The following is a 17,690-nucleotide window of genomic DNA, read 5'->3' on the forward strand; positions in this document are numbered from 1 at the left end:
ACAAAAGAGTTAATTCATTATATTACCCAGCGTTAACTAAGCACGAAACATTAATTTTGTATTACGTCTTAGAGTTCACCCTGTAGTGTAAAGTTACATAGTGATGATTTCGTACAGTCGAGTTCATAAACTTGTGATCAAATTTTTGCTCACAAGTTTATGAACTCGACTGTAGCCATACACAATTTTTTACCATCTTACAATGGTTTATTTATTTATCACACACTGGTGGCACGCTATGAAAGTGGAATTATTCAGTCGAGAACGCCATAGGCAGGCTGATGACGATTGTTTGTATAGGGCCTCAAGGGATTTATTCACAATGCCGATACATTTTTAATATACCATTGTTAAGTAGATACCGCCAATGATAAATGGAATGGAATCATAAATTGACGCAAACAGACTTTAAATGTTTAGCAATACCTAATACAATAATGTAGGTATAGATTTACAAGTATTATTGTCAACAAGAAGTTTTATTCTACCATTTTTATGGCAACTACAAAACCATTTCCACGTGTAAAACTTTGAAACATAAAGAACTTGTTATAACGGCAAATAAATACGTTATTCCAGCACATTTGTTTACACTTCACAATAAACTGTACTAGTCGTAAATGTGCAAGCTAGTATCAATATTATACATGATATATAAAATAACGTCAACCTGCCCCATCCAGTGCTTATCGTATCCAAGTCCGAACTGATAGGGGGCCTTACTTAAACCGCCGTCTTGGTGCCTCTGCATCAGTCCAGGAGCCACGCTGCCACACTCACGATGTCCAGGGACGCTTCCATGAGCATTCTACAGAAGGTGGTGGTGGATGGATTCCTCATTGCCGGATGTGAGTTTTAATAAAATTTATGGGATCATCTCGTCCTGTAAATATCCCACCGCTAGGCTCCGTCTCTCAGAATGAGTGTTGGATTGTAGTTCTCACGTGGGTTTGGAGCGAATTGGGTACTTCACATTCACCATTGATTTTTTTTCGTTTTTTTACTCACGATGTTTTCTTTGGCTTAAAGATTATGGTAGATTTCAAATGTTTTGTAAAAGTGTCAACTACGAAAATCTTTGCGGTGCGAGCCCGGTATTATTGACATAAAAAATAAGATTGTTTTTACACTTTTATTGATTGTGCTGTAAGAACTACATTCAGACCAAATTTCAGGTTACTAAGACAACCAAAAGTATTCTATAGGTTATTCGTTTACAATTTTTATGAAAACACCTTTTCTAATGACTACACCTTTTGATTGCGGAAAACCTGATTGACTTAGAAATTTGATTTTTTCACTGCATCAAGAGGTAAAATGAACGTACGAGTGCTCGTCACTGCCCCAATAGTTGGCATCTTTAATCTTACGTCATTAGCAATAGAGATGACAGCAGGGTGTCGTCTATTGGGCATTAGCGTCTCGAACACTCGGACGTTTACCCTAGCATATTTGACAGAAAGAAAGAGAAAGAAAGAGAAAGAAGGAAAGAAAACATTTATTCGTGACATGGTAAGCATGGATAACAAAAAGTTGGCAAAACCCCCGACTTTGTCACTGCAAAGTTCAATATCTCAAAAACGGCTGAGCCGATTTTGATAAAACATATCTAAGAACCATCGCTAGAAAACCTGCTTTGAACTATGAAGTGACGATATCGGGGGTTTTCAACTTTTTGTTGGTCAGGTTATTCTTTTTGACCCTCAGAACCGTAAAACTATGGCCTAGTCTGTAGTGCTTGAATGAAAATAATAGACGTATTTTATAGCGGTTCCACAAATTGGTTCGAAATGTGTGAGATAAGAAAATTTTGCTCATTTGTTCCGCTGTTAAAGGCGTTAACAGCATAATAATATATATAATGTTTCTTACATTGTTCGTTTACTAGGTACCTACCTTTTATTTTCCATGCATTGCTATTATATATAGTTTTGTTGATTTATTAAGTCTAAGGGGCTGTTTCACCATCCATTGATTAGTGTTAACTGGCGGTTAGGTGTGATGCCGTCTCTATTTGTTTTGTTCGAATAGACGAAGACGGCATCACATTTAACCGTCGGTTAACGCTAATCAGTGGATGGTGAAACAGCCCCTAAGACTAATCTTAGGCCCAGCACACACGATGAAACTGCAACGATGCAACTTCTAGTTACTTTTGAGTTTCATTTGAGTTTATGCCATGACTCCATTGAGAGACCGCACATGACGCAACGCAGCGCAAAGTTTCAAACCGGTTGCGTCATGTGCGGTCTCTCATAAGGAGTCATGGCATAAACTCAAATGAAACTCAAAAGTAACTAGAAGTTGCAGTTACGTTGCAGTTGCGTTTCACTGTGTGCTTTGGGCCTTAGACGAAGATTTTACTTTATGCACTAGCCCTTTAGGGCAAGAGCCAAAATCGGTCGCTCGTGTGACCATAAGGTCCATAAGACGTTGTCTGGATGATCGTTATCCATATGACTCAAAATTAATAGTGTTATTATAATCCTATTCAAAGCCTTAAGAAGTTATCGGATAGATTGTAAATAAGAGTGGTGCGAAAAAAAGTCTTGCTAGGTAGATATATAACTAGCTAGAGCATCAATAACAGATTGTACAACAAGAGCATAAAACGAGCCATTTTACCCGAGGCGTTCATATAGCCACCCGAGCCGGTACGGCGTGGGTGGATAGACACGTCGAGGGGAAAATGGGTTTAATGCTCGAGTTTTACACTCTGCTTTTCACTACGATTGAGAGGAAATGAAATAGCACCACTGTTGCTATTTCATTGCACATTTGACGACCAGATGGCCTAGTGGTTAGAGAACCTGACTACGAAGCTTGAGGTCCCGGGTTCGATTCCCGTGTCGGGGCAGATATTTGTATGAAAAATACGAATGTTTGTTCTCGGGTCTTGGATGTTTACTGTGTATTTAAGTATGTATCTATCTATATAATTATATTTATCCGTTGCTTAGTACCCATAACACAAGCTTGCTTTGCTAAGCTTACTTTGGGACTAGGTCAATTGGTGTGAATTGTCCCGTGATATTTATTTATTTATTTATTATTTATTCGCGCAGAGGTTCGACTGTACATGAATCATTGCTTTCTGTATTACAAATACAATGATCTTATGTTGGTCGAAATAAAAATATTATTGTTATTATTGTTCAATAACTGTATTCTATTTGTTCTAACATGATTCAAATGACAGATGGCAAACTGACGGAACTAGAGTCCCTCCTACTGTTACGCAAACTATCGATACTTTTGCATGTACCTAGTGCTAAAAGTGGTAATAGCATTATTTGTTGGTTTAAACGTTACGCTATCGAACTGAAAGTCTTATTTGAATTTTAAAATATAATTTATTCAACACTTGGAGTGTCACTTTCTGACTCTGACGAACAATCTTGCAAATTAATAATAAGTTCGTTTATTTTACCGCTTTTATTTTTACTGATAACCCTCACCTCTAGCAATTGCGGCCTATTGAAACAACATTGTAAGGGCATTAATTAAAGAAAGTAAGTTAATTTTCTCAAAAATGTCCGTAAAAGTTTTCATTATTCTTTACATATCAGAATGTGAAGTGCATAGTTTATGGTCAGCGAAAAATTAAAAAGTTAAAAAGATTGCAGGCGCGCTAGCTCGACAATAATAAATTAGCGCGCCTGCAATCAGTCACAACTTTTTTTTAAAGTTTAAAAGGCCATGGAAATGTTGGCACAAGTCGTATACAGCCAAATCTAATGGCAATCAGATATTCAAGATCAGATATTTTGTTGGAACTTCGGACTTTTTTATTGGGTCTGAAACAGCTTGTGGTGTTTCCGGTGGAAAAATACAGCTGCAGTTTATTGTTAATGAAAAAAGGCGGGAAATCATAAGAAAAATAATTGGAATAAAATTAAATGTTATGATATATTTTGAGAAAAAGTTAAGTCTATTTCAGAATTATTCATCATTTTTGAGAAAAGCTTTATATTAGTCTCGGCTGGAATAGCAATTGCTGGCTTCGTATTAGTTAAACGGACTCGCTACTCAGCAGTGGCTACCTACTTCCAGGCCACGACAATAATCTACTAATAACACAGTGCCTACGCAGTAACTTAACAATTTAGCAAATTTGAGTTAAAATATTCGAACAATCAGCAGTTTTAATGTGATTTCATTTTTTCAAGCATTATATCTCTGTTGGAAAAAATAAAAAATTAGTTACTGCCTCATAAAGTTACATAATCATCATGTGTCATTTGAATCATCTTAGAACAAATAGAGTATAGGTACCTTTTATTTTTCATGCATTGCTAATATAATATTAAATGAGTATTTAGTTTTATTGATTTATTTGATTAATTTTGAGTTACATATAAATTAAAAATTATTAAAAATATGTATAGAAACGTTTTCGTTTGTGGCTGTCAACACCTGATTACCTTGGTCTTAGACGAAGATTTTACTTTATGCACTAGAGCATAAAAACTCATTTTATGTCGCCTAGATCCAGCATAAACACGAACTTTGCGAGCATGAGAAGTGAAAAAGTTGTTTTATGGCGTTTTATTTACGAGCATGCGAAGTGAAAAAGGCTATTATTTTCAGTAACCATCAGCATGTTCGCGTGCAAGCTGCTATGGCCTCCTTTCCAGCGGGGGTTCTTCTGCAACGACGAGACGCTCATGTTCCCTTACCACAACGACACTGTGACTGTCCCTATGCTGAGAGTGGTCGGCCTCGGCGTGCCTTTGTTAGCTGTGAGTTACTAATCCATCTGACTTGCCATCAGTAGCTACAAATTGCTTTCCTAGATACCTAGTACGCAAAATAATCTACTATTTTAATTTAGACCTTCCAGAAATTAAATCAAAATGGAGTATTATTTTGAGTTGACTCTTGACCTAGGAGTGTGAAATACCTAACCTATAGATACCTGGCAACCTCGACCCCGCTTAGGATTGCCAGATTTGCAGAGTATTAAAGGTTTTTTTTAATTTATTTTATGTTTTTAAAATCTTTACATCCATTATGATCAGTACCTGGGCGAGGGCTAAAACTCGATAACAGTGTTCTCCCAGTAGTCGTAATAAGACCAAGCTAGATCGATTTTTCATTCCCGAAAATCCCTACGTACCAAATTTCATCGAAATCGGTTCCCGAAATAATTATATATATTTACACATACAGATCCTCGATATATATGTATATACAAGAATTTCTCATTTAAAGGTAGAATGATGACGATGATAACTCTCTTTAAGTCTATGCTTTGAGAGCACTATCGGTCGTCTTGTAATATAACTAACTATAACATAGTATTTTTATATGTTACTGTGTATCTATTTAAATACATGCCTTTCGATTACCTATCCTAGGGCGTGCAGTGAGGGTGCTGCTGGTGGTGGTGGGTGCATGCTTGTACAGATGCTACCGCTCCCTACCCCCGCTGCACGCGATTGCCTCTCTATGATATCATCAATATACAAACTCCTCATTCTTAGATGTTGATCTGCGAGTGGGCTCTTCTAAGACGCGAGCACGACGACACTCGGGTCCTGGGCGTACGCATCCCAATGTGGGTGCGAGGTCTCTACTGCGCAGCCACCTCCTTCGCCCTCGGCGTCCTCTTCGTGGAACTCACCACTGACATCGCCAAGAAGACCATTGGGAGACCCAGACCGCACTTTTTTGAGGTACTTAGTTACAGATTAATGATTCATATATTTGACTATGGCCCAAGCCCTCTTGTTCTCAGAGGAGGCCTGTGCCCAGCAGTGGGACGGATATAGGCTGGGACGGATGGATGGATGGATGGATATTTGACACACTTATATGGGATGTAGGTAGACTCATCGGGACATCAGTCAAGGTTTGTATGTAATTTTTACAAAACAAAAGAAATAAATGCCTGACATCAATGTCTGCGTGACAGATGCCATAGATAGCCAAACCTAGATATTTGTGGATTCAATTTTGAGGTAAATCATCCCTTTACCACTATTAGAAAGGTCAAACAAAGGTCAAACATATTTTTGGCTATATTTTCGTAACCCTTAAGTATTTTTGGATCCGAATAGGACAAAAGTGTTCAAAAACCTTATCCCTCGAAATGATTTTCAAATCAGGGTAACGTTGGTAAAATATGAATAATGCCAATTGACAAAATAATTCCAGATTTAATACAATACACAATACAATACAATATACGATGACTGTTTATTGTACACCAGAAATAGTAAGCTAAGCGATACAGAAAACAGGTCCACAGAAAGAAAATTACAAGATAAACAATGGGCGGTTTAATCCCAGGTCCTGTAGAAAATATTTCTAAAATATAATTAATCACCACTTCTCCTTAGACAAATGGGGATCTTAAACGATTTAATAAAATACTACAATAAAGTTTTGAAAACCAATATATTGTTTCGGCCATTGCCATACATTTTTAAGCTAGGATATATACTATACAGCATGAAACCACAAAACAGATAGTTCAGAAGTCAATCTGTAGGTATGTACTTCACTTTTCATACCTACGCTCGGCGGTCGCTCTAAGGTTGTCAACTATGGCTTATGCTTAAAACTATCGTTGTAGAGTACGTATTTATATTGTTGAGAATGAAACGGGAAGAATGGAAATATAAATTAATAACTAAAATATTTTAATTTTATTTTTGTTGATATATTATTATAAATTTGACACATAAAATATCTTACGACGATTTCGTTATTGGCGAAATTGACGATTATTTAATTTAAACAACCGTCCACTGAACAGTTATAATAACTTTTTTGGTTGGTCCATTATTGCACAAGCGTGTCTCAAGCGGATGGCACTCGCGCTCGCAGTCAACGTCAAAAATAAGTGATCATTTCTGTACCTTGTCGCTTTCAGTCGTTACACAATTTCGTATAGCTTTTCAAACATGACGTTAAAGTGACAAGGTACAAAAGTGATCAGTTATTTATGGCGTTGACTGTACCACTACCATGAGTTTACAGTGACCGTACTGAAAGCGACGTCGTACATTATTTGTATGAAGAATTGTACAGCGCCTCTACAAATAATTTACGCCGTCGCTATCGAGTACGGTCACTGTAAACTCATGGTAGTGGTACCGATCCGACATATCGTGTCCGTGAGCAGTGTCTATGTGTGCGTTGCTCGAGCGCACTTGTATGGAGATTGAATTCTGAACTATCTGTGTTTTGTGATGAAACTACAAAAAATATGTTATGAACAATTGACATAAATTGTGCTAGTCTTAAACTAAACTATAGGGCACATTTAAAACCTATGGCCCGAGAATAAACTTATTTCAGCCTATTTTTTCACACTTATTCCCCGACCGAGGATCAAACTCAAGAAATCCTGCTTCCCAGTCGAGTTTTCTTACCACTAGACTAGACTATCCGAACTACAAAGTAGAGAAATATTCTAAAAACTCGATATATTCCATGACAATGAGCAAATGTAAGTTCTATAAACATCAGTCTCCTTTATTAGAGCAAAATGACTACAATAGGACAATTCAATAGGTACTGTCACGATAAATCTTAACAAGATAACGGATGGATAGCAGGGGGCCGATTCTCTGTCAATTCTGATATTGACCCGAGATAGTTGACTGACCCCTAGTAGATTGGAAGTGTAATGTGCATCAATAAACGTGAATAAGTTGGACTATGTACATATCTTTAGTTTCGCTAATGTTGTTTTAGTTTGATGTGAAATTGTATTTGTGGAAGATAACGAAAAATTGAAGCTTGAATCTCTAAATTCTAATTGTAGCAGATTCTTGCGGCATCTAGTGAGTAAATACAGAAACTACAACATCCTACATCGTGCTGTCGAGTTTCTCAAGTCGGACGCATAAAAAAATATGACTTCTGACACTCTTTTTGGGACTTTCACCAGGTATAACACCGGCCTGGTGGAGAGAGAACTCTTCATTGTGGCCTCTTCAGAAAATAAACATAACAAATCTGCCAGTGCTTAATTAAGCAGGTCACGCGACTTGGTCGCGGTCGTGCGTCGCGGTCGCCCGTCGCGGTTACCGACATCGAAATTCTATTTAACATGTAAATAAATAATCTAAAACACCCCCTTTGTTCACAGATCTGCCGTCCGTCTGTCGACTGCAGTTCCCCCGAATGGCATTCGCGTTACATCCAATCCAGCGACTACACCTGCACTGGCGAGCACACAGAAAGGTTCCAGGACATACGGGTGTCCTTCCTGAGTGGACACTCCAGCTGGTCTGCCTTCACCATGGTGTTTTTTGCTGTGAGTACCCAGTTATTACGAAATTTTGATTGATAAAGTTGGATAGGCATTGGAAAGCCAAGCAAGAGAGTCTAACAGTTTTTGAACAAGTGTTAATTATATCTGCAGTCTTCATTATCATTTTCAGCTTTTATATGTTCCACTGATGCGCCTAAACCTAAATACTCCTTGAATGAGAGGATCTGTAGTTATTTTTGTGAATTAGGTTCAGATTCAGATAAGAAACGTAGGAGAGCGTCGTAGTTTCTCTGAGGAATACATGTTCTCTACCAAGAAGATTAAAGAATAACTATAACTAACCTTTGGACTGAAAGTTGATTTGAATGAAAAATGACATTTCATCAGGCCATTTTACTGGTGGAACTGATAACTTGGGATCAGAAAACGACTACCTACAACTTAAATGTTATCAAAGAATTATTGATTTAGGCATTTTCTTTGCGGAGTTATAGTTTGTAGTAAATATTTTTATAATTAGTTGAAAAGTAAAGCCAACAAGATGAGATACACTATGGCATGAGAGAAAAACCGGCCAAGAGCGTGTCGGACACGCCCAAGATAGGGTTCCGTAGCCATTACGAAAAAAATCAGGTAATATTATGTGCGTTATAACACAATTAAAAGACTTACTACAGTCTTACAGCCTTATTCATAAAAAGTTAGAGCCTCCTTGAAGGCTCCTTGAAGGCCCGATGCTAAAAAACATGTTTGTTAGCGCTAATCAGTCGCTCAAGGCTCTGCTAAAGTTAGAGGACCGTAGACCCTCCTTTATCTCCCTGCTAAGTCACAAAATGGCCGCCGCAAGTTTGAACAGCTGACTTTGACAAGAGCAAAAAACCATACCGAAGATATTTTTAGTGAAGGGGTTTGTTACGCAAAGATTTAAAAAAATCCAGGAAAATTTGTATTTAAAAATCCTTTCAATTAAGTATTTATTACTGCTTCTTTACTAACAATAAATATGAAAAAAAAAAATTAGGATGATTAACATAATTACGGCTTAGGTACAACATAAACATGCGGATGGCGGGAAAACAAACATCTCGCTTTTTATTTTTTTCCTGCTAATTTGCTGTCACTGCTGTAAAAATTTTTTAATTATCGATGAGGCCATTTTTTGTCATGATGGCCAACATAACGCGTCTCATCCGTCTATCAGCAGCTCAACAACTAGCAAACTGCTAGCAAGCGTTTATGAATCATACTTCTTGACAACCGTCTAACAAGCTTAATCAATCTGCTAAGTAACAGACCGATCAAACCTCAATTAAGGATTTTTTTATGAATAAGGCTGTTAAAATCTATTACCAGAAAAATAGCGTATCTTCGCGGCACTTACGGCCTTTTGTTGAGAAGCGCAGTTTTTCGGCAATAACTCAAAACTGGTATATCCCATCATGTTGAAACCAATTTTCGTTGAAAGTATTTATTAAGCGTTACCTTTTCATATTTTTTGCATATCTTTTGGACAAACGGTTTACAAGATAGAGGGGGGGGGGCTTTTTGCTACTTTGGGAGAGATTATTTCCGGAAATCTTCACTTCACAAGTTTTTGAGAAACCGTACTATCTTTTCAAAAGAGCTGTCGAACTATGTGCCACACGTTGATGTACTCCAAACTTCATTAATATACATCTAGTAGTTTTCGAGTAAAATGCCTGTCGGACGGACGGACAGACAGATAGACAGACGGACTTGCTTGACGAAACTATAAGGGTTCCGTTTTTGCCATTTTGGCTCCGGAACCCTAAAAAGGAGCGAAATACAAAAAAATACAAATCAGACAATGATGAAGTACCTACTCGTATATCTCGTTTCGTTGGTTTTCCAGAACACCTGTCTAATTTAATTTCCAGCTGTACCTGGAGCGTCGGATGACCTGGCGGGGCACTCGCGTGCTCCGGCACACGCTGCAGTTCACTGCGCTTATGCTGAGCTGGTTCACGGCGCTGTCTCGGGTTTCAGACTTCAAGCACCACTGGAGCGACGTGCTGGCTGGCTACTTTCTTGGGTTAAGCTTCGCTGTCATTGTGGTGAGTCGGAAGAAGTTTATTTAACCACTAGTTTATCTGCCCACTAGGTTTTGCCCGCAATTACACCTGCGAAGAATTCGTTTATCGCTATGCCGCGGGAACGATGCGGTTTTCTGAGACTCGTTTCGGACGAACGGACGAACGAACACACACAAACCAAAAAAAAGCTCACAAGCTTTCGCTTTTATAATATAAGTGGGATTATATTATACATAACATGCCACGTTGAAAGATAAGCGCCATCTATTGATGCGTGGTTCAACTATTTTTTGTAATAAGCTTCAAATTATACATGTAGCGATGGAAATTCCACGGCAAATAAATATATGAAAACTGCTAACAAAACAGTTATTTTATTATCCAAATACGTCAACGTATTTAGCAAAGGTGATAATTTAGTAAGTAGTGGCTAGACTAGCAAATGAGTCAGAGTTCGACAACCTGTGGCACAAATACCGAGTAGAATTTTACTGACTTGCATGCTAACATCATTACACAGTGAACTAAAAGAATTTATTTGCTCACCCGCGACTTTATGATAGCTACGTTTATGCAAGATATGCGTGTATGGTTGTGTTGCTCTGAAGATGATCTCTGGTTGAGTTCGAAACACGTCAGTGTGTTGTGGTGGTGGTGATAGAGGGGTTTGTGTAATTTGTGTGTATTCTTACAGTGTGGAGGTGGAGGAACTGCATGAATACGCATATCTTGCAGAAACTTAGCTATCATAAGGTCGCGGGCGAGCAAAGAAATTATTTTAGTTCACTGATATGGACCTCCGCAAAGTAACGCCTGTTTCAATAAATTATCATTACAGTTGAATGATAGGGCTCTAGGTTATCTCGTACGTTGTAAAAATACGAGTAAGAGTAATTGACACATCGGCTAAGTTATTTTTAGACTAGCGTATTGCCTTAGCAACGCAAAGTTTTAAACTCGGATTTTTGATCCCACGGAAAAAATGTAAACAAAGGTGTTGCTGTTATCAAAAGACATTTGTAGAATTCAAGATATTTTATTCTTTCCACGTTTGCCAGAAATCGACTTCCCATTAAAAAACTATAAAAAATATAAAATACAATATTTTAATTTACTGATGAAAATCTTTACTTTGGCAATGAGGGCTATCGTTTTTTGTCTCACTAGATGGCGCACTGTTGCGTGAGGTTTTTAAGTGTGGCTTTCAGAGTCTGTTATTACGGGCGTTAAAACAAAGTTTAGATTAAAATCATATTTAAAACCGTACCATAAAAATATCCAGCAACCACAGTGTTGCGTAGTCCCGTTTGGTTCAGAAAAAAAGGGAGGACAAAAGTTTCCGAAAGACAAAACTGTCTCAAAACACAGACATTCATTGCCCCGTAACGCATAATTGCCATAATTAATTTCAGGTTATGCAAAATATTCACAAAAAATTTCTTATTATAAATAAACCCGCGTAGCTCACCCAAAAACTATGGGAATTGACATTTCGGAGACCTCACGCTACACTAGCGCCTCTAGCGGCGCATTCATTCGCGATAGCCCTCATTACTACGTATTAATATAAAAAGAGAGTACTGTTCTCGTATGTATAATTTAATTATTGTCCTGGTATTACACCCGGGTTTTTAAGCTGTGGGCCGCTTGACGCGAGACGTCACTCAATGGACTAACATTCGAGACTGAATTCGTAATCGTTTTCCAGTGACTCTTGTTCTGTTATTTTTTTTACTGTCGACATTGTTCTTATATTTTTATTGTATTTAAGTTGTTCATTGTTACGTTATCCGTTGTCTTTCGTTCATTTTTGTATGAAAGGATGGACTCCGGTCTCAGTACTTCTCGGTCAAAAGACGACTTTGAAGTTGTCTCCCGTAAAAACGGCTCTTTTATCGAAAATAGAAAAAACATGACAACAACAGAACTTTATATAATATTTCTAGCGGGCCCATACCTTGAAATCCCCTGAAATGTCACTTTGACAATGACGAAACTTTGTTTACATTTTTTCTGTGGGATTAAAAATCCGGGTTTAGACTATCGCGGTCATTACTAATTTTATGATTTAAATTCGGGTTTTGTTCCGCGTACCTTGATTTTAGAGAAGCTCGATATTTCGGCACAGTTGCATACTCTAAAATCAAGGTACGCGGAGAAAAACCCGAATTGAAATCATAAAATAAATTTAATTTATAATAAGTTGATAAATTCATAGTGTTAGAATAATAAGCTTAGGGTTTATTACTAAAGGTTATTGCTTCCCATCAGGTGAATCCCCGCATGCTCGCTTGACTTCTCTTATAAAAATATAAATATCAATTTACAAGCTTTTGCCCGCGGATTCGCCCGCGTAGAATTTGGTTATCGCGCGCTGTTCCCTCGGGAACTGTGCGTCCCGGAAAAATGCAGTTCCCGAGGGAACAGCACGTGATAAACGAATTCCACGAGGACGAAGCCGCGGGCAAAAGCTAGTATATAATTATCTAACTAAAACAATACAAGTTAAGCATCGTCAGCGTTTTTAGATTACAATGCAAGTACAGTCAACAAAAAGTACAGAAAGCTTGTATTGAAAGTGATATTTTTAACCAAAACTTATTTTGTTTCAGTGGACATGGGGCACAGACTTAGTGCAAAAGAAGAAACATCACTCGGCCTTATCTCAGCATGACGTCATAGTGATAGGCCAAGTACCTGATACCGCGTAGTGACGTAGTTAAAGACTTGTTCGTTTAAGTTCAAATTATTTAATAAGCTAGGCACCAAAAATACTAAGCGCATTGTATCAATGCGTTTTGTAAGATTATTGTTGTTATTATCTTCTGAATTAGTTTTATGTTATGACTTATGTTAAATTCCTAAATTTTGCAGCGTATCTAATAAGATACTTACATCTTTTATATATTTTTTAAGTTATTTTTGTTAGCTCTACAAGAATCCAACACTTGTCTCGACTTGCCAAGTTTAGGGGTTATAATAAAATAATAATAAAATAAAATAAAAAAAACATTTATTATCAGATGTGTAACGTCCATAGATGTCAACATTACAATTATTAGAAACAACAAGGGATCACGAAGTTTGTTAATAACAATTATTCATAAAGTTCATATAAAATATTATATTAATAAACTTCATATAAAAGTGATGAATGGTCTTTTTACATCAAATTTTACACCGATATGAACACTTGTAACTGTGTCTAACTATACGTTCAGTGGTGGGGGTCACCTTTGTTTTAGATTGGTTGTGGCTGGTATTCTACCGAACAAGGACAGCTCTACCGTACTCGACCTGAAGTCGTCTGGCAGTGTCTTATCCAACCTCGAGATTGGCGGAATCATCGCATCGTTCGATGGGGCCATTATAATCTCAAAAATTGAACACAAAATATAATTGTAGGTAACAATAACGAGTTTATAATGTCTTAAACTTTCGTGATTTTCACTCATAGTCAAAATACGCACAGGACTTATCACGCTAACACACACGAGTAATAATTATTTACCTCGACGTTTCGGCAACATTACAGTGGCCTTGGTCACGAGTAGACTCAACCGCGTCTACGTTTCGCCTTACAAATAAAATGGAGTTTGTGATGCAATTTATTTATAATTAAAAAATATCTACTTATATTTTATGATTTAAATTCGGGTTTTGCTTCGCGTATCTTGATTTTAGAGAAGCTCGATATTTCTCTGACTGACAGTTATACCAGCATACCCGCAATTCTCTAGTCGTCTCGTGATCATGGCGCGTGCAACTGTGCCGAAATATCGAGCTTCTCTAAAATCAAGGTACGCGGAACATAACCCGAATTTAAATCATTTTAACCATTTCACCATTCTCACAGAAAGAGCCGTCAGATAAAAATTAAAGCGCCTATTTGTTTGAAATAGCAATCACCTTTGCGTCGTAAAAATAATGCTCGAAGTACAGAAGACACTGAAGTCCATCAGCCAAATAAGTAAAGTCGAACTTTCAAGTTGACAGACACGTCTATTAGCATTATGTTTTATGACATGCAAACGTAAGGGTGATATAGACCACATATTTGGCTGATGGTACTTTATATTAAGTGGAACTAACCATGAATTTTAAATTATTTCAGGTCCTTTTTAGAGTTCCGTACCCGATGATGACAAAGTGAACCCTGTTAATGTAGCTACGTTTTCCATCTGTCTGGTCTGTCACAGGGTATCCAATAAAAACAGGATGTGTGTCTGTCTATAGATACAATAAATAATAATATTTTAAAAAGAGGGCTTCCCAACAACGAATATAAAAAAACTGCGTACCTACGGTAAACGTAAAAGTAAGGCTCTGCTAACACTGAATTTGTAGGTATATACGGCTGTTTATAGAGAATGTAAACTATTTCGATATACCTACAAATTTGTATTAACGGAACCCTGAATTTGATTTACGGTTTTTTTAGTTAAGTTTACTTAAGTACAAGTGCTACATTATTTTTAACAATTTATTACAACTCTATGCTACCTACTTCTTGACGTTGGTTCCGAATCTGGTAGTAATTACTCCCTAATTACTCTCTTAGAGGGGTAAAATTGTATTTTGTCAAGGGTAACGAACAAGATGCCATGAAGGAATGGCAAGAGTTGTTTAGCTTTTGGGGTGGTAAATATAGGAATTACGACGCTCGACTCAACGAGGGCTTATAGTAGTAAGAAGACCCTGTTCGTAATTCCTTACTTACCGACAGTATTTTTATTTATTATTTTTATAATGTCACTTATAAATTATTTCATTCTTTTAATTAAATGATAATTTAGGAAATGTAGGCACGGTGTCGAACATATAGGTATACTAGCTCTTGCCCGCGGCTTTGCCCACGTGGAATTCAATTATCTGTGCATTTTTTCGGGATAAAAAGTAACCTACTCGTATGTCACTCTTTGGCCCATAAACTATCTCTATGCCAAAAATAGCGTCGAGCCGTCGCTCCGTTTCGACGTGAAAGACGGACAAACATACAAACTCACAAACATACAAATACACATATTTTCGCATTTGTAATATTAGTATGGATTTTTATTTGTATAATGTCACATAAATTATTTATTTCTTTTAAATGATTAATTTAGGAGATGTAGGTACGGTGTCAAACATATAGGTATATATAACACATGGGTGTATAGGTTGTATTATTTTGTTCTCTGTGTATCTGTTTTCTGTACCTATCGCTTACTATTTCTGGTGTACAATTAAGACTCTTTGTATTGTATATAGGTCTGTGGTGTCGAAGTAATAGCGCTCACGTTGATGTCTTTTATAAGGAACAGTAAGTATTTCGCGTTCAGTAGTTTATGTATATCGGTATACTAGGCTGTTCCTGCGGTTTCGCCTCCGTGGAGATACAAAAAGTACTCTAGTCAGTATACATAGAAAATTTGTACAAGATTCTTATTAATAATACAAATGTGGAAGTGAAAAAAAAGTGTAAATGTTTGTTATGCTATCACGCTTAAAATATTCAACCAATCGTGATGAAACTCGCTATAAAGATAGTTTGAGAACCTGATACGGAGATAGAATAGTTTTTATTCCTAAATGCATCCAAAACCTTCGCATATGAAGTCGCGACTAAATTCTCAGGTTGTCTAAAAAAAAATTCGCTCCACGCTACTGATTTACCTGCAATTTTTAGTTATACTGACTTTACACATGTACATTTGTACACTTTGTACATGTATACATACAAACTCATATAAAATGTTTGCCCTTCACGTAACTCTAGATCACTTAGCTTATAGCCAATAAACCAAAAAAAAAACATACAAAATCTGAAATCGATTATACTTTGCATATATCAAATGCTGAAGAGTTCATTCAACATCAAGCCTTATGACATACGTAATAAAATATCTTGTGAGGCTGTCACGGAGTTGTAATAGAGTTTACTTTCTCCGGGTTGGGCAGTGGCCGCACGACTACTAGCGACTCGTCAAAGAATAACAAATATTATTTTTATGTAGAACCGACTAAACAAAGCTTGAAACCCGCGGGTGCGGCGCGGCGCGTAACGCTTATTTCCCGCGGGGTATTCTATTCGGACTTTTCATGTTAGCTCGAATATTACAACCGGTACCACCTCCGCCGCGCCGCTCGGCCACCGCTGTCAGTGGATTTCAAGCTTTAAGGTGCGGTCATACTATTAAAATGCGACGCCACGCCACGCTTGCGACTCGCCATCTAACGCGTGTCAGTACTAATCGATCCCATATATTTATTATGGTCAGTTGCAAATAGAAACATGCGTCGGGCGTGGCGGTGGCGACGCGTTTTAGTAGTGTGTCTGCGCCTTAAGTGTTGCATATTGAATATTATTATCATACTAGAGGGTAGCTTTCAGTCGTGCAAACGTTTGCTAGTGAACAAGACTTTGATTTAACAATAAGCAGTGAAATTTGATGTAACCTTGTGATTTGGCTGAGTGAGTAGATGTATTGTTTTTAGATGAATTACAGGATTTATTTGTACCTACATATGTACGTGTCCAATTTGCTTACAACTTTAATGGCAAATTACCAATAACAACTGCAGCTTATTATACGTTGTCATACTAGCTTAGACTAGGTTAGTGATATGACAGGCACAGCGTAAACAATTTTTTTATTCGAATCCAAATCCCAATTTTTAAGTGGGCGAAATAGTATAAAAATACATAGTTACAATTCTGCATTGTGTGCTATTGACATTTAATTTGGATGAATAATGAATATGGATCCAGTCCATATGTATCACTCTCGTTTTTTCAAACTTAATGTTTTTCCAGCCATAGAAAAAAATGTACACAATGCAAAGTATAATAATATAATATTTATTGTTGTGTCTTGTATTGTGAATAAATGTATTTTTTTTCTTTCTTTCAATTGAGCCAGTCGCTTCGCAGACTACACGTTTTATGCATTAAAGACCAATAAACGCCTTTTTCTTTACCTTGTGGAAACTTCTACAGTTATTGGCTCTGTAGTTTAGCCATGTCGGAACTCATTTAAAAAAACTTCGATATATAAATAATGTAGAGTTCTCAAACGAAGTGGTTTAATATTATGTATAGTAGCCATAGTAGCCTCATAGACATCACGTTATACAATCCCGGATCTATAAGTTAAGGGGGTAAGCAAGGCCGCCGAAATTCACTTTTGCCGCGGTTCGAACATTTCGTAGACACTAACGTTATACAGATATATACACTAACATCACCCCATAAATAATCCCATGCAGTGCTTACTTTATAGTCGCTTCTAGAGTTATTAATTCAGTTGTTTGGGACTATCAATTCAATAACACCAGCAACCTCATAGAGACTGCGTGTTATAACCCATTAAAGCCCCATAAGCACTCTTTGCCGCTCCAGCCACGGTGCCGCGTCCACAAAC

At 37.3% G+C, this 17,690-nt stretch overlaps 1 protein-coding gene across 1 annotated transcript; it reads left to right on the top strand.

Moving 5' to 3' along the window:
* Positions 1 to 517: 517 nt before the first annotated feature.
* Positions 518 to 13,435, top strand: LOC141434774 (putative phosphatidate phosphatase). Its single transcript, XM_074097214.1, has 6 exons — positions 518 to 848; positions 4,591 to 4,742; positions 5,487 to 5,678; positions 8,105 to 8,272; positions 10,129 to 10,305; positions 12,897 to 13,435. The coding sequence occupies exons 1-6, from the start codon at positions 782 to 784 to the stop codon at positions 12,993 to 12,995; spliced, it is 855 nt and encodes a 284-aa protein (XP_073953315.1). The 5' UTR covers positions 518 to 781; the 3' UTR covers positions 12,996 to 13,435.
* Positions 13,436 to 17,690: the final 4,255 nt, after the last annotated feature.

This window comes from Choristoneura fumiferana, chromosome 14, assembly GCF_025370935.1.
Source record: "Choristoneura fumiferana chromosome 14, NRCan_CFum_1, whole genome shotgun sequence".
NCBI lineage: Eukaryota > Metazoa > Arthropoda > Insecta > Lepidoptera > Tortricidae > Choristoneura > Choristoneura fumiferana.